This window comes from Pungitius pungitius, chromosome 21 (genome assembly GCF_949316345.1).
Source record: "Pungitius pungitius chromosome 21, fPunPun2.1, whole genome shotgun sequence".
NCBI classification, from domain to species: domain Eukaryota; kingdom Metazoa; phylum Chordata; class Actinopteri; order Perciformes; family Gasterosteidae; genus Pungitius; species Pungitius pungitius.
This window is the reverse complement of record NC_084920.1, coordinates 6,250,164-6,272,369: the sequence shown is the minus strand read 5'-3', so window position 1 is coordinate 6,272,369 and position 22,206 is coordinate 6,250,164. Positions and strand designations below refer to the sequence as shown.

The window sequence follows — 22,206 nt, the reverse complement described above, 5'->3', positions numbered from 1 at the left end:
ACCTTGAGCCAGCGTGAAACAGGGTTCGGTCATCATCCCGCTAGCTCTGGGGCATGTGTGTGTGTGTGTCTGTTTCACAGCTAGCGATGCTAAATTTAAAAAAAAGAAAAAGAGGAGGGTGCATTGAAAACCGTGGCCTGCATCCTTCAGAATTGCCCAAAAGCGCATTTCCATGAACTGTAAGTTAGTTAAAGCCAAGTGAATTCATTTGAAAGTGGTCAAATATGTGTTTAACAGCTCCACACAAGGCCAGTGGGCGGTAACATGATGGACCAACACCAAGTCAAACAATGTGTAAGCTGTTAGAAAACTGGGTACCAGCTGCTAGTACTTTTCCGTGTACATTAATATTTGGTGCAACCAGCTCGGGCACAGTTTCTTAAATACTTTTGCGGCATTTAATAACCTTTAATTGCCCGATAACATTTAAGCTTGTGTCAGCGAATGGTGGAGTGAACCAGAAAGACCTCAGTGAATTACTTGGCAATAGGCTTTTGTTGTTGTTGAATCCATTTGGTGCACTGAGACCTTAGGGGCAGCGATGGAGAATCATTTGTTTTACGCCCCACTTCCTAAGGCCTCGGTGATCCAGCTGGCATGCAAAAGCCCAATAGCCAAATCCCCCCCCTGCCCCCCCTCATCATGTTATTTAACCTCACTGTATACACGGGAGTGAATGCGCAGCGTCTAATGGGCGGCAATTAACGTTGTATCGATGACAGGACGGTTCCGAGCAGAGGCGGCGCAAAGTCAAGTAAATAAAGATAAGCAGTTGCAGATTTGCCGTTCTTCACTAGGCGAGTTCATTTCTTTTTTGTTTACAGAGGGAGGAAACATGAGCTCAAGCACCGTCGTAATTCATTGAGCTCGAGCGGAGTTCTGCATTTATCATCTCCAAGACCGGTGCACTTCCCCTTTTCCAGCAATCTGTTTTTGTAAAACAAACGCTGCTCCGATAAATTCCGGTTCGTACTAGAGCCGAGGCATCGTCCCACGTAACCTTTGGACCCTCTTTTAAAAAAAAAAGATAAAAAATGTAAGGGCGACAACAATGATAAGATAGAAATAGCTTTATTAATATAATACTTAAAATACACTGCCGCATATCAAGTGTGCATAACATACAGCGCGTCGGTGTGTAAGACTAGCAGTGAGTGGGACACACAGCCGTGCTGTACTGCGAGGAAGCAGCTGATCACATGCCCTGTGGCGTCAACTTGAGGTCTCCAATCAATCATGTACTGACAAACACACTATGCATCCCTCACGTGTGAAGTTCATTCCTCGTAGATCAGATGGTCGGGACACGCGCACGTGTTTTTTTTATTTTTTAAGGTTTACGAGACGTGACAGTTACGTGACACAAAGTATTTTTTTTTTTTTTTTCTTCCCACGAGAATGCAGTAACACCCTCAGCTTTGCAATAACATCCCCTCAAAGCTGTATGAAAACAATACCCGACATTAGCCTGCCATCGCCCCGAGGGTCACGGTGTCTGCTGCCTTTGATCAAGGATCGCGTCCACCGCCCGGGACAGGCTGTCCACTGTGGCGTCGGCAGTCACTGCCGGGTGCCTCTCGTCGCTGGGCCTGAGGGAGGAAAGGCAGAGGCACACGCTTAAGGACATGCAGCGTGGCGAACAAACTGTCTTTGTACACACGCAGAAAAAATTGATTAATACCAAAACATGCAAATTTGGTAACAAACCACATCTTTGTCCTAAAAGAGTGATCATAAGAACTCACTTATGATCACAATAATGTACAAAAATATATAATGTTCAGTGCTTTGTCGATATCTTCGCACTGAAAGGTGTCTGTGCAGCTACTTGCCAAAAGCCGCTGCAGGGCCCAAGCATGCTTTCTGTCTCCATCACCAGCTGTCACACAGTATTCCAGACTTTACCAACACAGCTACAGGCCACTCAAACAGACCAACTAGGGAGTTTAATGAGATCTACAGACTCAATAAGCACACCGTTTCTCAACCTAAAACCGAGAGAATGATTTGGAGACTCAAGCCAGTGGATTCCAACCTGGGGGAGCAACTTAGAAAGGATGCAGTAGCAAGATACTGTTGATAGGGAGTATTATGTTTATGGTCTGGGTGTTATGTCTCCTGCGCTGGATTACTACCACGCCCTTTTTTTGCCCCGAGGACTGATGGACACACACACACACACACGCAAGTCCCATGGCTCTTATGTTTCAAGCGGCGAGCCAAACGGCATCGAAAGAACCGCCCCTCCGACCCGAGGCTCCTCTAAATCTCCCGTTGCCATGAATAATGAAGCCGTAACCAGGTCAAAATGACCATGCAAAATTCAGCACAATGCAGCTAGTGTTACAGGTGAGGTGATGCGTGACTCTGCCGTGGGTCCTTTTGGGTCCACGCGGTATCAATGACACGCAAAGAGATGGCTCCGCGCCTCCCTTACGGCTGACGTCAGCGGTGAGAAACGAGGTAGGAAAGAGGCAAGAATGTGGTTCGGAATGTCACCAGAACGGTGCTAAGTGATCCCGAGGTTTCAGTTGGGATCTAAGGATTGGCCAAAAGAGCCTTTGTTACAGTGTTTCTTCATCTCTAATGAATCAAGTTAGTCGATTAGTCTGCAAAAAATGTTTAGTCGATTAGTCTGGAAAAAAAGATCATTGGGAGGAGCCCTAAACAAACCTGTCACAATGAGTAATCTGAATCATTATTTTGTTAAAAACAACAACATACTTTACTGTACACCTGATCCTTTACAACAGCTGTAACATGAGGATATTGTGTATATAGTGTCAGGCAATAAGGGATTATTGAAGCTTAGAGTGTCATAGGCATAGAAATATAACAAGATACTTGGATCTATAAAAACAGAGATCAGTTTTCATAAAGTACAGGCTGTGCCACCATGAAATGAAAGTGGATAAGAACGTGTGCGTGTGAACGTCCGCTGTGTGTTGAAGACACGGGGAGAGAGAGAGAGAGAGAGAGAGAGAGAGAGAGATGAGGGCTGTTTGACGCTCGGATAGAGGGCAGCTTCTTCTTCATTATCCTGTTGAGGTAGCTGACCGTGGGGTGAGAGGCACCACAACCTGCCCATCAGTTAATGCTTAACACACACACACACACACACACACAGAAGCAAACTGTCACAATCACCAGATGTCGATTTACACCTCTGGCTTAACCTCCTCACCTTTGCCAGGGCATGCCCTGTGCTTGACACTGCGCAGATAAGTCAGATGAGACCTGAGTGAGGCCGGACAGGAAAAGTTCAACCTCAGCCAAGAGCACACAACGCCGAAGACAGTGACAAATACAGCAATGCTGGAGAAAGCTTGGCTGGAAACCTGGCAGCTGGATTGCCACATGCGAGAATATTTTGATTTTATGGAACGCTCACGGTTGGAAGAATATACTTTGAATGCCTGTTTGTGACACAGTAGTGACAAGTGCTCTGTGTAGACAACACCAAAAACTCCTGAAAACAACACAGCTACAAAGAGGGTCCATAATAGATTAGATCAGCATTTGTAAGCCATATAAAATTTAAAATAAAATTGGTGCGTATACTTCTGAAAGCAACGATCCAAGCTCAAAAGGGGCCAAATACCCCCCTTATTGTAGGTGCCGTCTTTAAATATACATTATAAAAATGTAAAAGGAAGCTGATAAAAGTAACCACGAACATGCAAAAACAGTCAAACTACACAAAAAAAAGATGGTGATAAGAAGTGAAAGATTACCAACAGATATGACGCTGATAAAAAGCAAGGAGGCAATGCAACTTAATAAGACCAACGACTCGGGGGAAAGCCATTTCCTCCGCGACAAATCCTCTGATCCTCCGACCCATATGGAGACAAACGGAAACACCCAAAGTTTCATGCGGCGTGTGCCGTCACCTGTCTTTTGAGGCCGAGGAATGGCAAACAGGAGAGCTACGACCACAGAAGAGAAGAGTATACGAGAACAACCCGGAGGGGAACGCGGCCTCGTGGTAACTATAGCCTTGCGTGCAACATTAGATACCGACACAAGACAAATGTTTTTCTCCTAACCTCAGGAGGGGGGGGGGGGGGTGAATCTGTAATGTGCGTGCCCTTTTCTGCTGCGGCAAAGGTGAGAATGTGAGCATAGCTTGAATTGCTCTGTCACAAAAGAATTTTAAAAAAAGTGTTAAAGTCACACGAGACAATGAAACCAAAAGAACGGAAATAAAACCTCACACATCAACTTTGGCAGGAAATTAAAAAATAAATATAAAACGCCTTCTGAAGCGAGGCCCATCGGCGGTTGATCATCGACCGCTCGGGCTTTTTGTCTCCCTTCCTCCATTACCTAATATTTACAGAGCAGCCAGATAAGTCCCCTGAAGTAATGCAGCTGCCACCTCTGATGACAAACCGCCCGACGCCAAACGTGGGAAAGCACCGGGCTCATTTGCAAAGTTATGGGGAACGGACGTGACAGAGGTCTGAACTGGAGCCTGTGCCTCCTCGCGCCAGTCGCTAGCACTTCACTGAACACAAGGCTGCATCACTTTTGAGTCAGCTGGGTTGTGTTTTTTTTTTTTTGTCACGCTTTACAAGGATGAACGGTTCTTTCCATTTGGGACAGGACACAAAGGGGATTCCCTGTTTGGAGTATGCAGTGTCACTTGACTGTGTTCATCTTGCGTTTCTCTAAACAGCTGTATCTGTGAGGGAGCAATTTGTGTTTTACATTTGTGGAAGACATTTTGGCTGGTCGTCTCGTCTCCAAAAGGCATGTTCAACAGCTATGGCAGTCACAGGTTTTAAATATCAACATCGTGAACGGTCAAAAGCACCCACTGAAAACTTTGTCCTTCCCAACCACAAAAACACCTGGGGCTAAAACAAACAGGACGTTAACCATAAACCTTTGCTTTCGGTCCCTTAAAGACGGAAAAAGTAACCACGCTTTTCAGGCTTTCATCCCCTCGACTACAAAGCTTGGCAATTCAAATGTCTGGTGCAAGGGGCTGGACTTTCTGAAGCATTTGTTCATTTGTTCAGACTCAACTGTTCTTATTCATATTCTTAACTAATCCATTTATTGCTTTTAGCAGACCATTTAGTGCTACTGTGTTACAACTGACTCTTGGCAATGGGATTCACAATAATTGAGAATAAAAACCAAAACCACTGTGTAGAAATTGCTGGTGGGTTCCTTTGAAGAGTAACTTCACACCAGACCGTTTATTGAGGGTCATACACGAAGGTATGGTTTATTGTTCACCAAACTGTGATTTATATCACACCGGTGAGCAAGGAGCATGTAGCGGGCCACACTAGCAAGATTATTGCCTGTGAGCAGTTATGTTTGATGTTCACTGCGGTGACTCAATACAAAAGTTAGCCAATCACTTTTTTATGATAAGGAAAATGGTATCGGAAACCACCGGTCGGAAGGGAAATACACTAAACGCGTTTTTTCTGTATGGTGGATTAACGAAAAAACACACTAGCATAGCATGTTCCTTTTCTCTGCTAGAGGCAACCACAGGTTACATTAGCCACAAGTAGCGACTTTGAGAAAAAGTGAACTCCTTTCATCATGTCACAGCTGTCCTGTCAGCATTTTGCTCAATATGCATGTGACACAGATCTAGCCACAATGCTTTTTTCACACCTCGCTAATGGAAGCAGTGCAGCTGATGACTTGCTGAGCATTCGTTTGTATGCGCGTCTCTGTCTATAGTATCACTACATTTGAATGTTTTACAAGCACCAAGAAGCTGCTGAGTCACCTACTTCTGCTACAACAAATGCAAACCCATGTGTGGAACCGAGCACACACACACACACACACACTTACACACAAGCACAAACGATGGCTGGGAAAAAAAAGGGCTCCAAGTCACCCCCCACCCAGCCAGCCCAGCAGCCCATCTATTAGTGAATACGAGAGGGATTGGATCCCTATTGAAAACAACTGAGGGCCCTGTGTCCATGTCTTTAAGAGGCAGTGCTACGTTTCGATCGGCCATCTGTGGGCTTTAGCGGCCGTGACTCTCTTACACTCACTCCTTTCGTCTTTCTCTTTCACTCTCTGAAGGGTTGAAAAGTAGTGTCGACGGCGCTCAGTGGCCGAGGCCCGGGCCCGACTCATTTGTCTGGGCGTGAGAGTCTACTCCGACTGTAGAAAAAAAGAAGCTCCGGTTAATTATTAATATCTCATTGACTCATAAAAAGGCACTGCAGGCTTTAGAGGAGCACGTAGGAAGGGGAAGCGGTCACCCTGGGGTGCTGAGAAACGATAAGCCAGGGCTCGGGCACCCACATGGAGCTCTTTAACTTCCCTGCCAGGCTACTGCCACGTCCAGCTCAAATCTGTACTAGATCTCTTGTGCCCAATTATGCATTATTCTTCACTTGTACCTGGTCGAAAGAGAAGGTTCTGAACACAGTCTGAATGACACTGCAGCTGAAGTAGATTTGTAGATTTCCCCCTTCTCATTATAGCTTTATCTGGGTAACGCGTGATCTGGTGACCTACAATTATCGCGTATCTGTTACAACGAACAAGTGAAAAAAAAGGGTACTGTGATGAACATGTGTTTTGAGTAGAAGATGCTACCTTCCTGTGGCCTTAGTGGGGGTTGCAAACTGCCCTTTGGCAAATGGAAGCAACCGTTCTCAACCTGGGTTCACAGGGATGGATGTAAACAGTGACCCAGTTATGTTTATTCCAAATACTCGTACACTAGCGGCTTATTTTAGCAGGCAACTATGTTTAACACAGATTACTTTCCACAGACTTTAAAGCATGACCATGCTAGTGGCTAATTACAGCCCTGCCTAGCCATATTTGGCTACATGTGTCGACGTTTATATTTTTCCAAAGACAGAACTTCTATGGACCTTTTGGACTTCACCATCGGAATCCAGTCCATCTGTTCTAAATCCAAGTGGTTTACACATGCCATCCTGTTTGAACAAGGGAACAGGCTGTGAAAGCTGGATGCTCTTTTTACCAGAATATTCTGTATAAATGCATAGAAATACAAAACGCAAACGTGAGGAGCAGAGGGACTAAAGAGATGAAGCAGAATTGGATCTCAAACCAACAGTAGAGTGCTATCTGAGGGAGGAAATCATTCCCAGAATTGATTGTGTTTACATTCCTCAAAGCTGCCGATTCAGATCCCTGGTAATGGTATGAAAACATAGCTTGGGTTCGTGGTGAATGCAAGACTAAATTGATATAATCCAGCCTATATGTTCATGGTAGAGAAACATGCACATGGACTCGCAACTATTCATTGTGAAAAGGATCATTTCTGCAACTCTGGAGTATTGCGAAAGCTGCTGAAATGAACAACCCACCCACCGCTCTGAACAAAAAAAGATAAAAAGGTGGGAAGCATGTTGCAGGGAACGAGATCCTGTTTTCACGTGTTACTGTTTAAAAAAAAAAAGGGTAGCCATATTCTGCACAGACTTAAAGGGTCTCTGTGGTGGCGCAGAGGAAAACCGAGTACACCTTCAGAACTAAAACGTAGCTCTCAAGTAGTCAAGCTTTAAAGCCTGCGGCCCACACCCTGAGCGGAGAGGAGTGAAATGAGATAACTTCACTTCCTGCCCACACAGACAAAAAACAATGTGCCAACAGCGGTTAACAGGACAGGGTGTGGGATTGTGCTGTTGTACTAGATGCCATAAAACGCCCGCACACTCGTTTTAAATGAGAAGAACGGTTCACAAAAGGTCAAGACGGAGCAAAAAGTACAGAGAGAGTGCAGCTGAAGCGTAACCTGTTCAGACACATCAATCCAGTTCCACTGAAGGTGCTACAAAAAAAGAGAATTAAAGGCTTTACCGGTGAAAGGAGATGTCCCAATCATCCGGTTGACACATACATACAAGGCCTTGAAAATACAGTACGTCACAGACATCGAATACAAAGCACTCCCTGTCTGATGGGCGCACACTTGAAACCATTTAGATTTGGGCTACTTGGCACCGGCAGGTGACTGAAAGATAAACCCGGCTGAAATCCAGTCTACACCCGAGAGCCATCCCAGGGACAGCGTCTATAAAAAAAAGGGGAGATTAACCTGCAACCACAGCCACGTACGGTGCTCCTGCCGAGGTTCAGTGTCACAGACCTGCAGAAAAAAAAAAAAAAAAGAAGAGGACAAAGCCCATCCATGAACCCAACACCGCTGTGCTTTGTTCAGTCTAACGCATGTCCGATTCACCAGGACGGTGATACGACAGGCTGCCGGTGTCGGGGGGTGGAGGGGGCACCTTTCTGTTGACACTCGACTCGGTGAAATGTTCATGAACCCCTTCACTCGTCAGTCATTCGGCCATGTACTTATTCAGGTTGGAGAGTTGCTAGCTCTCTTTTGTGAGCTCTCTTTTCTCTGTGCACGAGGAATAGTATGACCACGACATATGAAGGCTAGCATTAGTACATAAAACAGATGCTGTACACACAATAATATCTGCACTAGATATTTACACATCTCTGATGTATTACCAATGTGGTGGTTTTCAAACCAGAGCCCGATTATTTGACCTGCACTGTGACTTAAAGTCAAAACCGTGCACTTTTCTAGGATTACATTCGCATCTGGGAAAATTATGTAAATTAGTGTATGTGGCCACTTGAAAATTAAGAATAAAACTAAAACAGTTTGACACAGTATTGTGTATTAAGAATGTATTACAAATCTTGGCCATTATATTAATAAGATACCAAAGACATGATTACACTGTGAAGCTGTAAACATCTGAAGGGCTATTTTCCTTGTGTGCCGGTTCGCTGCACCGGTTTGCATGACTTCATTTTGGGGACCGGTGGAAATCTGCTCTGGCTCGCCCCACTAAACGCAGGGCACGTGCCACTCAAACACTCCAGGAGGGGGACTTGGAGTGTTTGAGTTGACCAGACCTGGATGGACGGTGGACAACTGTTACAAGTCAGTGGTGCCAGGTAGTCATAAAAGTGCTTCCTCTCACACACTCTCATACAAAGCGGATCATCCAACACCACTGCCCGAGGTCAATAAAGGGGACTTCACAGGTCACATTAGCATGATTTCATCACAGCATGGCATCACATCCTTTTGTCCATCGCTCCACATCCGCCTCCGGCCTGTTGTTTGGGATGACTATGATTACAGGAGTAGAAGCTAAAGTGAAAGCTAGGAATATTTGGATAGTGACCAATGGGCTATCATAGCGAATGGTGGAGATTACGTTACCTGGAATGTCGGACTGAAGTTTCAACAAACACGTAGAAAAATGGCTGCAAATGTACCACAGCTGGCAGCTACAAGTGAAGGGACCCAATTATTATATACAAGCAATCAATTCCTCCAACAAAAAGAGAGCTTTTTCCGTTTTTGCTTTCACCCAACGATCAACAACAAACACAACGTGAAATAGCACATTTAATCTACTTTTTTTCTGCCTCAAGATGGAAAAATCATTTCACGCAGCATCAAACTAATCTTAGTGTGTTCTCGAAACACAACATGCTGACATTAGCAGGTGTAAGTTCAACCCACACACCGCAGAGAAGAACTGCCGAGGGAATCACACGGCAACCTCCCCCCCCCGCCAGTCACTTCCTGCCCCCTCCCTACGTGACGGCTCGCAGATGGAAAGGGCACGAACCGGGGTGCGGTTTTGGTAAAGTGATTCATAGTTTGCACCGTCGAGGGCCTGCTCCTCTCTGGGGGACGTTTCATCTGGACTCCCATTAGCAGTGTGGAGCGACGGCCTACAACGCAAAGCGCTTTTTTAAAAGAGCGATGGTGCTGTGTTCAAGTGTTCGCCCGTGAATGGGAATCCCAGCGAGGGCCTTCCTCTCACTCGCTGGCCCTCATTCAAAATAGCCATTAATACTGCGCCCGGTTGTCTGACACAAAATGAAAAGGGCTCGACATCCAACTTCTTTTGAGGCGAGCGCGCAAAGAGCGAAAGGTCCAGCGACTAATCGTGTCTGTTTGTAAACAGACCGCTTTCAGGAGGCTTCAAAGCCGCACACCTTTGTGCCGACACGGTTCGCGGGATGATGGGAGAAACGCAAAACGGAGCTACGGAGCTTTTCCATATTCTACACCGTATATGGTTATAACCCACAACGGCCCAAGCGCTTTTCCTAAAAAGTAGGTTGCGAAGAACAGAAACTTCATTTGATGAGCCAACTACAGAGCTGAAAGGCCGAGCAGAAGTTGGACTAGAGCGTTGGCAGCCCTCATAATCCCAATTTCAAACCACTTTTGGGCTGAGGCCACTTTTTGCAAACCTGTTGTACATTAAAAGAGCAAAAAGGGTTCTCTGGCTCCCCTGAGGCTAGTACGCTAATCTTCGCTCATTATTCGAGAACAAGGGAAAGTTGACTGCAAGCAGAACACTGACCTATTAGAATTACCCTTATCTTACGCCTATAGTCTCAACAGCCATTACTGGTGGGTACTGTAATATTCTCTCATGACCACCACCCTTTGATTTTATCGGCAGGCGCACAACAAGCGCATGCCTGTACTTTGCATCGTGGGGAAAAGCACAAGGCGCAAATAACCCGAGGATGAGGATAGATTCACCTAAAGCTGACATTCCTAGTTTTGTACACTTTTTCTAAAAGATGTAAGACCTCAAATCTTTCGTAAAAAAGAGACAACTTTGAAGCCAGTAAGATGGCAAAAAGTGTAAACATAAAAAAACAGTCCCAGCGTCAGACAGAGCCAAGTCACGCTTAATGTGACACTCCTTGCAGAGTCGTAGTAAGTCAAAAAGCTCTTCAAAATAAGCAGGTATGATTAGATTGTCTGTGATTTGTATCTTTTTCCCTTCCTGTCTTGTCACAGGGCCTGGGGTATTTGAAGCAGTCCTTTTTCCTCCTTCTTCTTTTCAAGCCTGATGGGAACTGGAGGCCTGCGCAGCATCTGGTTGACTTGGAAACAGCTGTGTTTTCACAGATCTGACTGAGGTTTATAACTGCTCCCAGCAAGCCTGGGTTCACTGGGACTGTTTGGCTAAATATCGCTAAATCTCACGACTGCTGCTCACTCGCAGTCCCAAAGAAAACCACCCCCAAAAATGATTAAAAATAATAATAATACAAATCACTGTTTCTCTTCTTGTTCGAAGGGAATGTGTATAGCACGGTCTAATAAATCTATAGAAGGATCATATATATCACGAGGTGTTTATGTAAATTGATTACACTACAGCTCACTTTGGTGGCATACATTGTAATTTTTGATGCACAAAAGTGCGCATAGGAAAATATTCAAGTGTCTTCTGTCAATAGCCACGCACACAAAAGAGAGAGCCCTGTTGATACAACTTTAACACCTTGAACCAAGTCCTTAAAATAAAACATTGATAAACACTAGCGTGTCCTTTTATTGCACAGCACTGAAAACGCTATTCAACCACACATTTAATTTAATGACTTTCTGAATGTGTGTTTCGACACACAAACTCCATTCACCAATCAGTCCATAAATCTGACTCACCACAGCTGAAACGCAACACGACGGGTAACACAATACAGATCCCACATATGTTCCCCACTTATTTGAACCAGTTGCTGTCTCCTCCCAAAAAGAGAAGAAAAAAAAAGGATGAGCAGTGATATATTCATATGTGCTTTATCCTGTATTTAGTGGAGACAGTATTTAAAGAAATTGCACAATAACGCCAAATTGAGCTGCGAGGAGAAGATTGCAGAGTAATAATAATAAACAACCATATGAATTTAATTTCATTATCTGGAGTATCTGGTTGAAAAGGTCCCGTCTCCTGTGATTGAGCAAACAACGTCTCAGCCTTTCCGCCGACCTGTGAACCCGGTACCAAGGTGGAAACACACAAACACACGTGTGCCATGCAGCCAAACATAGGACGGGTTTTACACGGAGTGACTGTGCTGTTGGTACAGGATTAGAGCGGACCGATGCTCAAGAAGATTACTCAGCGTTCTGTGGTCACATGACTCCAGACCTGCATGCAAGTGCGCAGCAATTGGAGTAGGTCATCCAGCATGGCGCTCTTCAGACGGATCGGTGGTTTACAGCCAAACATCTTATCTCGCAATGTGAATAAAAGGGAAAAATTATTTGGGTATCAGCCCCGTGATTCGGATCCGCTGCAAAGTTCCCTCTGCACAAAATTTAGCTGAAAATCGAAAAACATTAACACTTTGCCGAATGTAACTATATAAGAATCTGTTCAGTGACCAGTTATTATATTATAATGAACAGCATAGCTGTGATATGAAGTGGACTTCCATAACCACTCCCTGACATTTCCCTCTTTTTCGTCAAGCCGAAACTACCACAAATATCTTCTAAAATAATCAACCACATGTTTCTGTAATTACACAATGAGAAAGGCGCTCCAGTAATGATTTGGGACCGTAAATCCATGGGTGACTATGGCCCCGTGGGCGAGTTGCATTCAACATGTGGAGAGGATAAAGCTATTTTCGGCACCTTCTCAATCCAATAAACAAAACGTGGAATGCTAAAGAATGAAGCCGGCTCACTGGGAGCATGAGTGTAAAGGAGGAAACTGGGACTCACAATCCTGGTGTGACGGCGTCCTCTGCTGGCAAATAGATAAATAGATTTTTATTCTGATTTACTGTATAGTCAGAATAGCTGACTATACAGAATTCTATAAAAAAAACATTTCTTTCTTTAAAAGATTTCTATAAAACAGAGGTTAAAAACACTATTATCTACGGTTATAACAGCACAGATTAAGCCAGAAGCAAGATGGCAGCTTAGTAAAGGAAACTTCAGGCTGGTCACACACTGGCATGGATGGTCTTACCAACCAATAGGAGCCGCCGTGGCCCAGCGGTAGCCAATAAGGAGTCATGTTTAGCTTTGTTAGATTGAAGGACCCCACTGACCGGTATTTGCCTGTCCTGACTTGTATGCCTCTCATTCCACAGCGTTGGGCCCCTCCCACGTCATTCACCAGATCATCCCCAATCATCAGTGCCTGCAAGAGGAGGGTGGAAGAAAAACATTATTCATTTTCTTTTAGATGTTTTCCACTGCTCTGTGCAAATAATTGCGAATAAGACCAATAATGTGCCAACATCTAAAATGTCTGATTCATTTGTTTGTTTCAATCAGTAGTCATCGCTTCCTACCGTTTACATAAGCGCCAACCGTTCTTGGCGGATACGTTTCATCCTGCCCTCCCCTCACCTTGTTTCTTTTATGAACGTCTCAGCTATCCTCTCCACTGACCAGAACACAAGCATCCAATTTCTTTTCTTGTGCTTTTGGGTCAGTGAGGCTGTTCATCCTGGGAGTTCGGGCATGGAGACTTTTCCACGTTTAGTATGCGCCTCACTGAGGAGACTGAAAGCCCAGTGTCGCGCTGCCGGGTTTCGCAGTCACTAAAGGGTTTGGGGCCAAAGTCCTGTTCAGAAATCTGGGGGCAGCTGTGTGCCGTAGCGTGGCCATTGGTCCTGTAACTATTTACTTTTGTAGTTTAAAAAAATGAAAAATAACTTCACGATTGGGGAAGTTCACAGCTGTGTGTTTCCCACTCGCAGATTAGCGACAATTGGGTCTTTGCAGCACGGTGACCTCCATTTCAAGCTCGCCTGCTGAATACTGACCATCTCGATCATTTCTGCCTCATTTTGGGGCAATTTTCAGTTCCGTGACTGACGCACCCAGTCAAAGGTCAAACTGTTAAATCATTGAGGAACCCCCCCCCCCTTACCCCACTGTAAAGGTAAATATTTCAAAATGAACCTAGATCAAAGCGGGAATCTGGATTGTTATGGTTGACTCTGTTGTTACGTACCTCATGCGGTTGGAGTCCCATGTCATTGAGAACACTCTGGAAGAATGTCGGGGATGGCTTTCCTACTACTTCAGCCTTTAAATCACAGGCATACTGGAGGGAATAAATGCTCATTAATTTTCACATGAAGACTGCTCTTCTTAACCAATGCAAACAAAGCACCTACTGTACCTCCAGAGCCTTCATGTAAGCGCCAACGTCCAGTTTCAAACCATCCGTCTCTTTGTAGTACCTCCTATGGGGAGATAACACGTATTCGGTTTATCATTCCATGTTGTGCTTATCAATTAGAATGGGTAATTCAGTAATAATGCCTACTGGCGCGCTCTATACTCTTACCCTTGGCCCAGAGAGAACAGAAGTGGCTTCTCCAGGTCTGTGAGGACCCTGAACGCCTCGTTCAGGTTCTGGTAGGTAAACTTTTCAGCGGCGTCTCCAATCACCACGCAGTTCGGGTTGCTCTGGTCAACACTGTCAAACTCTGGGAGAAGTCCTGCATTGGAGTGAACATAAACTCTTTTTAGTATGGACATTTGAAGGATATTGTGATGATAAAAACACATTTTACATACTTTCAACAAATCCCAAAAGAGGGTTTATTCCTCAGAATAATGATGCACCGCTGGGCTCAAACAAAGCACTGGGAGACATGGTGCTTTCCTGGTAAATTAAACAAATTCAAATTAAACTACACATGTACGTTGTTGCATGTTTTGCAGGAACCAGTAGGGTTGAGGCTGAGGCGGAGGCCCCCCGCCCCCCTCTCTCAGGGGATGCTGTCAAGGCACAGAAAGTATTTACCATCATACACTAGCAAGTGAGGCCGTAAGCCCCTCTGCTTGAGGACAGCCGCGGCTGCAGGAGCAGGAGAGAAGACCTCGGACACGAGGATGTCGAAGCCCAGTCTCTGGAGCTTGGCAACAAACGTCTCTCTGGCTGCCTGAGTCTCATTGGTGCAGAAGCGCAGCTGCAGGTCGGATGCCTTTAGCCTTTAAATCAAAACATACAGGGGAAGGGTTGGGTCAGCTTGCAGCAACACGGTTACACCGTGGAGGGAGGCAGCCCCCGCACCGTTAACGTGTTAACATCATGCACGCATAAAGACGCGTTGGGGGTCTAGCACAGGGGACTGCTGGTGTCCATGAAGTTAGCAACACTACTAACAGAGTGCTTGCGCTCAATTTAATAAAAAAAAAAAAAAACAACTTCGCAACTCACTTTTGCACCGCTTCGACTGAACCGGGAATGGCGACCCCGTCACCCTCCCCGCTGTCATATAAAACGCCGCACATGTCTAGTATGACACCTTTCAAACTCCTCGCACAGCCTGGCCAGCCCGTGTCAGCCATGACGAAATGACAGCCGAGACGCGCATGCGCGTAGAGTGAGCCGGGAAGCTCTCGTTCATATTATTGATAATAACGTCCACGGGCCTATAGGCGGCACAGTGGGAGTAAGTAACCGAAAGGATGCAGTATACTGATTTTATAAATATAATTCAAACAACGCTGTGTTTTAAAACGCCCGAGCTGAATGGAGGTGTCTCTTTTCGCCATGTTTAATGAATGGCGAATGTCGATGTTTGATTTGTAAAGGGGATTTAAGAATGGATCGGTCACGCAATCGTCGGATGAAGTTGCGGCATGGGAGGCGTGCCTCTGACGCAGCACGCACGGCGAGCACCACGCGCTCGTCCCCAGTCCGCTCGCCCCCATCCACTCAACGGGCATTTATTAAGCCGCGCACCAGCGCCTACAGCTTCACCCATCCGGACAGGACGGACATCACTCGCGCCACTAGAGGGGCCTTTAATCTTCGCTTCACTTCTCTCTGGTACTTATAAAGTTCCGGGCTCCTCTCCCTTACCCGCGAGTGCACGATCGAGGATTTTAGAGATCCGCTTAGAAGCAACTGAAATCCTGCAGGTGCTAATGTTTGTTAGCTAGCTAGCTAGCTAGCTGGTGTTTAAACAATTAAAATTAAAAAAGGCACAAGTGCTCCGCCACCTGTATGTGTCGTTAGCAGCGGTTTATAACTTCACGCTCAAGAGGGGGGACATTCATATAATTTATGGCGACTGTCATATGTAAGCCGTTTAACCCCCCCCCCGATGATAAAGTATTGTGTAACACGACCCGGTTTCCGAAAGCTCCTCTTCAGAGAGGAATTAGCGGTATCTTTCTAGGTATTGCTGCTCCAGATTTAGTTGCTGCGGGGGGCGTGAGAGGATCCCTCCCCCTCCAGGAACCTATCATCTCTCAGGAGGAGCGTTCATGAAAACTGGCACTAGCCCCGTGATGTGGCCCAGGCCAGGTGCTGTCTCTGTTGGCTTCGTGTGTTTATTCACTGGTCGAAGTTATTGATTATCCAGAGCAGGAGTTCTGGATAACTAATCTATTCTTTTTGCATTTACTGTCGTTTTTTTCATCTTTCCCAAATGTTGTGACCTGATTGAAGCTGCCATATATACTTATTCTGGATTCTATATCATCACAGAGGGCAAATTTAAACTGCGTCTACTTAGTGTGGAACATCACAGTTGCGTTGCCGTGCAGCTTTGGAATTAGCTTTTGTCAAAACTAAAAGTACGTCCCTCCTTTTGTGTTGCTTGTGAAAGGGAAAAGCGTTACTCAGCAGACAGCAAGGCCCATGCGTGGGCGGTGTGTTACTTTAATAAGCACGTTCCTAGTTGCTGCAATGTGCTTTTTTGTGTTTTCTTTAATTAATCTGCAGATCCGGCTATTGATTAGTTGGACAGTTGCAGGTTTAGAATTTCCCACAGCCCAAAACGACTTCTTCAAATCGCTGGCTTTTTATTCGTCTAACGTTCCTAAACTCTGTTTACTGTAATGTGTGACTTGCTAAAACATTACATTATACCCTTACACCAGCAAATGCTAGAGATAAGTTACATTATGGTTCGTATTGTGGTCTTTTGTTTACAGAAATACAAAAAAAAATACCTTTTTTTTTTTGTTTAATGTTCTTTGGAACAAAGAATGCATTCATTCAAAATGAAACCCATTGTGTTTTCTCATCAAATAGACGTAGCCGCTTCCAACCATGAATGGAATGATTCTCCAGCTCGGACGCAACCTGAGCCGCTTGGCCCCCGCTCTCAATCGCAGCGTCCACTCCGGCACGCGTCCCGCCTCCACGGCCGCAAACAAGCTGAGGTCCGAGCGTCCACTGACCTCGGAGGAAATCTACGCCCGCGAGGACAAGTACGGAGCGCACAACTACCACCCGCTGCCCGTGGCCTTGGAGAGGGGGGAGGGTGAGTGCCGAGCATCATATGATGACTTAAAATACACCCTCGTCGCGCTAACCTAACAACACTGGCGCTTCTCTTTTGGACTCCTAGGTATCTATTTGTGGGATGTGGAAGGCAGCCGGTATTATGACTTCCTGAGTGCTTACAGTGCAGTGAACCAGGGCCATTGCCACCCGAAGATCCTAGCGGCGCTCAACGCCCAAGCCTCCAAACTCGCCCTGACTTCCCGAGCATTCTACAACGATGTGCTGGGAGCCTACGAGGAGTACATCACCGGCCTGTTTGGCTACGACAAAGTCCTACCCATGAACACGGGTGCTGTTTGGAATCATCACCCGCTAACATACTCTGATGTCATTACAAGTGCATTTGTTGACATATCTTTCTGTTGTGCCATTTCAGGTGTCGAAGGTGGTGAGACCGCCTGCAAGCTCGCCCGCAAATGGGCCTACAATGTGAAGGGGGTTCCCAAAAATCAGGCCAAAATCATTTTTGCTGGTGAGTCGCGTCCTTGCGTTGCAAAAGGCCACATCACAGTGATGGAGTTATTCTCATTTGTTACTTTGCCTACTGCCTTGGGCACCAAACCGTGAGCATCTCCTTGGGCCGGATCAATCAGTTAGGCAGCTCAAAGAGTCAGAAAATATATTTATGAATGAGAATAAATGATTCTTTACTTTGGATAATACTACAGAAGTCTAAGCTGACTAAACTTTGCGTTGGTTCAACCTTCTCGACAGATGATCTTTAACCTTCCGAAATTCTCCCACACTACTCCACTCTGCTCTCTTCACTGGTTACCTGTGGCTGCCCGCATCCAGTTCAAAAGACTGGTGCTCACGTACCATGCTGCGAATGGATCGGGTCTAGTCTACATCCAGGACATGGTCAAACCCTACATCCTAACCCACACACTCCGCTCTGCATCTGCCAATCTGCTTTCCACCCTCACTGAGAGCAAAACACTCGAAAAGATCGTGACTCTTTTGTCCCTGTGCCGAAATGGTGGAACGAGCTCGCTGATGACATCAGGACCGCAGAGAGCCTTTACATCTTCTGCTGCAAACTAAAGACACGCCTCTTTAGACTAAACCGTGACTAAAAACACTAACAAGTTGTGGCACAATTCAGCTTATTTGATGAAATTGCACTTTCTTGTTTCTTCTTTGAGTTTGTATTGTTATGGTTGAAATGCATTTATTTTAAGGCGCTTTGGATAAACGCATCCGCTAAATGACATGTAATGTTATAAAAATGAATACTTGACACCGGTGTAAAATCATCAAAGCAGGACATTTAGTGTCTCCAACACGAAACACTCGCATACAGGTCAAGCCTACTCAAAGGTTTTCATCTTTGGAGCAGGAATATGTGGTTGGAAGATAAACTGGGTGGGGCTTTGGGAAAAACCCAAGTGCTGGTAATCAACCTTGGATGTAGACAGTCATCTTTGGCACCACAAGATTCTAAACCTCGACTATCTTGATTATCAGATGACCCAGAACACCATGCGCCTCTTTGTGAAAGAGCACACACTCTGACCTACTAAGGTAGAACTATATTACAGTATTTCCAGTAACAATAAAGAAGGGTTTCAAATCGCATACATGTATGTAAACTCAACAATGCTAAGTTCACTCCTTATTCACTCGACATTTTCTTTTCTTTTCAAGAGGGAAACTTCTGGGGCCGCACCATGGCGGCCATCTCCAGCTCAACTGACCCCAGCAGTTACGAGGGTTTCGGCCCCTTCATGCCGGGCTTTGAGCTGGTCCCCTACAACGATATCCCTTCACTGGAGGTACAAGTTTTGATTCTACCTGCCGCGCCACCCTCTTTGTCTATGTAACAAGAACCGACTTGCTGAATGCAGTTTACATTTAAAAAAAAACTATTTTCCTACAGAAAGCTTTTCAAGACCCCAACGTTGCCGCTTTCATGATGGAGCCCATCCAGGGCGAGGCGGGGGTGGTGGTGCCAGACCAGGGCTACCTTACCAAAGTCAGAGAACTTTGCACCAAATACAACGTGAGTCTAGACAAAAGCACAATCGGCCAATGAAATTCCTTGGCCTACTATAGGTGCATCTGTTTCTCCTAATGGTCCATGCTGTATTTTTCTAAAAAATGTTCACATAAACACACAGCAGCCAGCTGTTGGACTACAATGTGGCTCCACCAAGTCCATTGAGGACAAACCAGTCTGGGCTGTTTCCCATTAAATGAACACACCTATGGAATTTAACAGCATTCCACATTACGCAGGGATTGTGCAATGCGGTAGTGTAGAAGCAAAGAAAAGTTTTTCGCTAGAGCCTCTGTTTGTTTTTGGGAGTTCCTTTAGTAACACAATCTTTATGTCGTTTTTGAAAGGCTCATGGTAAACAAACAAAGACCCAGTTCTTCATTTTTAGGGGTTTATACAATAATCAAGCCGTAAAAGGCTGGATTCCAATTTCTTCTTTTTAACCTACACACTGTTTGCGTTTATTTTTTTAAAAGCATCCAATGGCCGAGGCGACCACTGCAGTGGGGCTTTGGGATTTCTACTAAAGACCCCTGTGTTTTGTCCAGGTGTTGTGGATCGCTGACGAGGTGCAGACGGGCTTGGCGAGGACCGGCCGGCGCCTGGCTGTGGACTACGAGGAAGTCCGCCCCGACGTTGTGATTCTGGGCAAAGCGCTTTCTGGAGGCGTTTACCCCGTGAGACAGTTTTCTCTGTTCAGTCACATGTCGCTTCGTCCACACACTCTGACACACTATTATAGTATACTGGTTATCTTACCTTTTCTGCTTTTTTCCTTCGCTTGTTTGCCGCAGGTGTCTGCCGTGCTGTGTGACGACGAGGTAATGCTGACCATCAAGCCAGGAGAACACGGCTCCACTTATGGCGGCAACCCCGTGGCCTGTCAGGTTGCAATTGCCTCACTGAAGGTCAGTGTGAAAATCCACTTTAATAGTCTATTTATATTTATCTACCCTTTAACAACTCCACTTCCTTACTGCTTTTGCATTTCTTGTTTTTATTGGTTATATGGAGAGAACTCCCATTGTCGTATGCTCCGTACCGAGCAGTTACCACACAGAAGGGAAGTATGCATGTCTCGTTTATGCCGCGAGTCGTCTTGATTTGGTTGTTGTTTGTAGGTGCTTGAGGAGGAAAAGCTGGCAGAGAACGCCAAAATGATGGGAGCGCTGCTGCGTAGCGAGCTGCGCAAACTGCCCAAAGACATCGTGACGGCAGTCAGAGGAAAAGGCCTCCTTAACGCCGTTGTCATTAAAGAGACCAAAGGTAGAGTACTGGAATCTAAATATATATATCCCCTGCTATTACACTTTAGTTTTGTGCATTAAGCATGAAAAATCTGTTGGATGTAGCTGCCCATTCCAACCAACTGAATACCCTAACATATTATATTTCAGTTGTGCCAATAGATCCCCCATTAAGAAAATCATATTTGTAGATTAACCTGTTAAATTAGTATTTGATGTTCTTCGTACTGAACGTCAACCTTGAAACCTGAATTTGTGTACGTTGCAGTCACTCACTCGACCCTTATTTTATTATTTTAGACTACAACGCCTGGAAGGTGTGCTTGCAACTCCGTGACAACGGACTGCTGGCCAAGCCCACTCACGGTGACATCATCCGCCTGGCCCCTCCCCTCATCATCAAAGAGCACGAGATGCGGGAATGTATCGATATCATCCAGAGAACCATCTTGTCCTTCTAAATTACAACCTGAAGGACAAATTCAAAGCCAACCTTCCACCCAATAATTACGATCGATAGGTTGCGCTAAACATGAAGTAGCTGTTTTTTTTTCATTTTATTTCAAAGACAGGAGTTCTTTGACGCTTACTATGGTAGAAATGTAGTATACAATTGTGTGGAGTTTGCTTCTATGAGGCTATATCGACACTTTAGTACATAAAAAAAAAACTGCTGTAAAGAAGAGGTTCCTGAAACCCAAACTATTTTAAATGTTCAATATTTAATTGTAGGGTTGAACCGAATGCCCTGAAGCTTCAACCATGGCAATCGGTACAAATCTATATTTGAATGCATATTTTAGCTCGACTATGAAAATCACCAAATGTCCTGTGAAATGGAGTCCAGTATGCACACATTACAGTGAATTATTTTACTTATGAAGGTATTAGCGTTGTCCAGGCAGCAGACAAGGTCAAGGGACAGTCTCCATAAAGCTCTTAATTTATGTTGATAATTTATTAATTTGTATACGAGCACGTTCGTTTTTATGGACTGCTGTGGTGATTATTGCACATTTAGTAGCTTTTAACATTTTGTGTCCTTGACGTCAGATTTTATTCTCACCACTTTTATAGGGCTAAGCACAAATCCCTCATTGGAGAAAAATAACTCTTAACTAGGTTAAAAAAAAAAGCTTGCATCTGTCACTAAAACTCACGGGACAGTCCTAAATATAATATATTAAAGTAAATAGTTAACATGCTTTTCTTCATTAAAACTTTTTTAATTGTATGAAGGATATGTGAAGCTTTTGGGGAGGCATGCAGCTGAAAGTTACAAAGATTTGTTCTCCTGACCGACATTGAAAGTACAAGTCGATATTGCACCTACACCCTTTGGTGTTGTTTTTAGTAGAGGGCCAGCTAGTCTGGGTAATTTTTGAAATTTTCCAATGCAGGGTTTCTCCACATTTTTGTGCAAATTCTGGTGAAATTACAATTTCTTTTATTTTTCCCCAACACCCTTTTTAAGTTACCAATAACATGACCAATATCTGTATGTGTAGCACATTGTTGTCATTGAACATTTTGATGAATGTGATAAATATTGTCCTTCAAAGGACTTAATATCCTCAAATAAATTTTTGCAGTGTTTCCTGACTTTCCTGTTTTCTGCTTAAATAGTAACACAACAAGCATTCATTTTGTTTAACAAGGTTCCCACCACCCCCGATGGGTGAGACCGTAAGGGCTTGAAATGGTGTGAATTCAAAAAAGAGTGTAAAAAAAGTGTTTTTAGCTGCACCATATTTTGTTACATTGACCTCTTCAGAAATTGTAATTCATATAATGGTCATTAGCCTGGCTCAACACCCTTGCACTGTCTGACTTTTTTTTCTTTTTTTTAAAT

At 44.8% G+C, this 22,206-nt stretch overlaps 2 protein-coding genes across 5 annotated transcripts; one reads left to right on the top strand and one right to left on the bottom strand.

Moving 5' to 3' along the window:
- Positions 1-1,055: 1,055 nt before the first annotated feature.
- On the bottom strand, positions 1,056-15,207 carry lhpp (phospholysine phosphohistidine inorganic pyrophosphate phosphatase). 2 transcript variants are annotated; one of them, XM_037462987.2, is made up of 7 exons: positions 15,027-15,205; positions 14,610-14,797; positions 14,148-14,301; positions 13,980-14,043; positions 13,809-13,901; positions 12,895-12,986; positions 1,056-1,589 (listed from the first exon to the last, which is right to left on the bottom strand). In XM_037462987.2, the coding sequence occupies exons 1-7, from the start codon at positions 15,155-15,157 to the stop codon at positions 1,487-1,489; spliced, it is 825 nt and encodes a 274-aa protein (XP_037318884.2). In that variant the 5' UTR covers positions 15,158-15,205; the 3' UTR covers positions 1,056-1,486. The 2 variants fall into 2 exon arrangements, with proteins under 2 accessions (XP_037318884.2, XP_037318885.2); XM_037462988.2 differs by lacking the exon at positions 1,056-1,589 and adding an exon at positions 11,248-12,059 and having other exon boundaries at positions 15,027-15,207.
- A 282-nt stretch (positions 15,208-15,489) lies between these two features.
- On the top strand, positions 15,490-21,950 carry oat (ornithine aminotransferase). 3 transcript variants are annotated; one of them, XM_037462984.2, is made up of 10 exons: positions 15,490-15,641; positions 16,854-17,085; positions 17,173-17,397; positions 17,485-17,580; positions 18,756-18,883; positions 18,988-19,110; positions 19,656-19,784; positions 19,902-20,015; positions 20,229-20,373; positions 20,655-21,950. In XM_037462984.2, exons 2-10 carry the CDS (start codon positions 16,872-16,874, stop codon positions 20,813-20,815), a joined length of 1,335 nt encoding a protein of 444 aa, XP_037318881.2. In that variant the 5' UTR covers positions 15,490-15,641; positions 16,854-16,871; the 3' UTR covers positions 20,816-21,950. The 3 variants fall into 3 exon arrangements, with proteins under 3 accessions (XP_037318881.2, XP_037318882.2, XP_037318883.1); XM_037462985.2 differs by lacking the exon at positions 15,490-15,641 and adding an exon at positions 16,371-16,393; XM_037462986.2 differs by lacking the exons at positions 15,490-15,641; positions 16,854-17,085; positions 17,173-17,397; positions 17,485-17,580 and adding an exon at positions 17,839-18,632.
- Positions 21,951-22,206: the final 256 nt, after the last annotated feature.

What these genes read in the sequence shown, in the direction of transcription:
- lhpp (XM_037462987.2), bottom strand. Translation starts at nt 15,157, where the DNA reads ATGGCTGACACGGGCTGGCCAGGCTGTGCGAGGAGTTTGAAAGGTGTC. An exon ending in TCAGTCGAAGCGGTGCAAAA is followed by an intron (nt 14,798 to 15,026) that starts GTGAGTTGCGAA and finishes TTTGATTTAAAG; the next exon opens with GCTAAAGGCATCCGACCTGC. An exon ending in TCACTTGCTAGTGTATGATG is followed by an intron (nt 14,302 to 14,609) that starts GTAAATACTTTC and finishes ACTCCAATGCAG; the next exon opens with GACTTCTCCCAGAGTTTGAC.
- oat (XM_037462984.2), top strand. Translation starts at nt 16,872, where the DNA reads ATGAATGGAATGATTCTCCAGCTCGGACGCAACCTGAGCCGCTTGGCC. An exon ending in GGCCAAAATCATTTTTGCTG is followed by an intron (nt 17,581 to 18,755) that starts GTGAGTCGCGTC and finishes TTTCTTTTCAAG; the next exon opens with AGGGAAACTTCTGGGGCCGC. An exon ending in ACGATATCCCTTCACTGGAG is followed by an intron (nt 18,884 to 18,987) that starts GTACAAGTTTTG and finishes ATTTTCCTACAG; the next exon opens with AAAGCTTTTCAAGACCCCAA.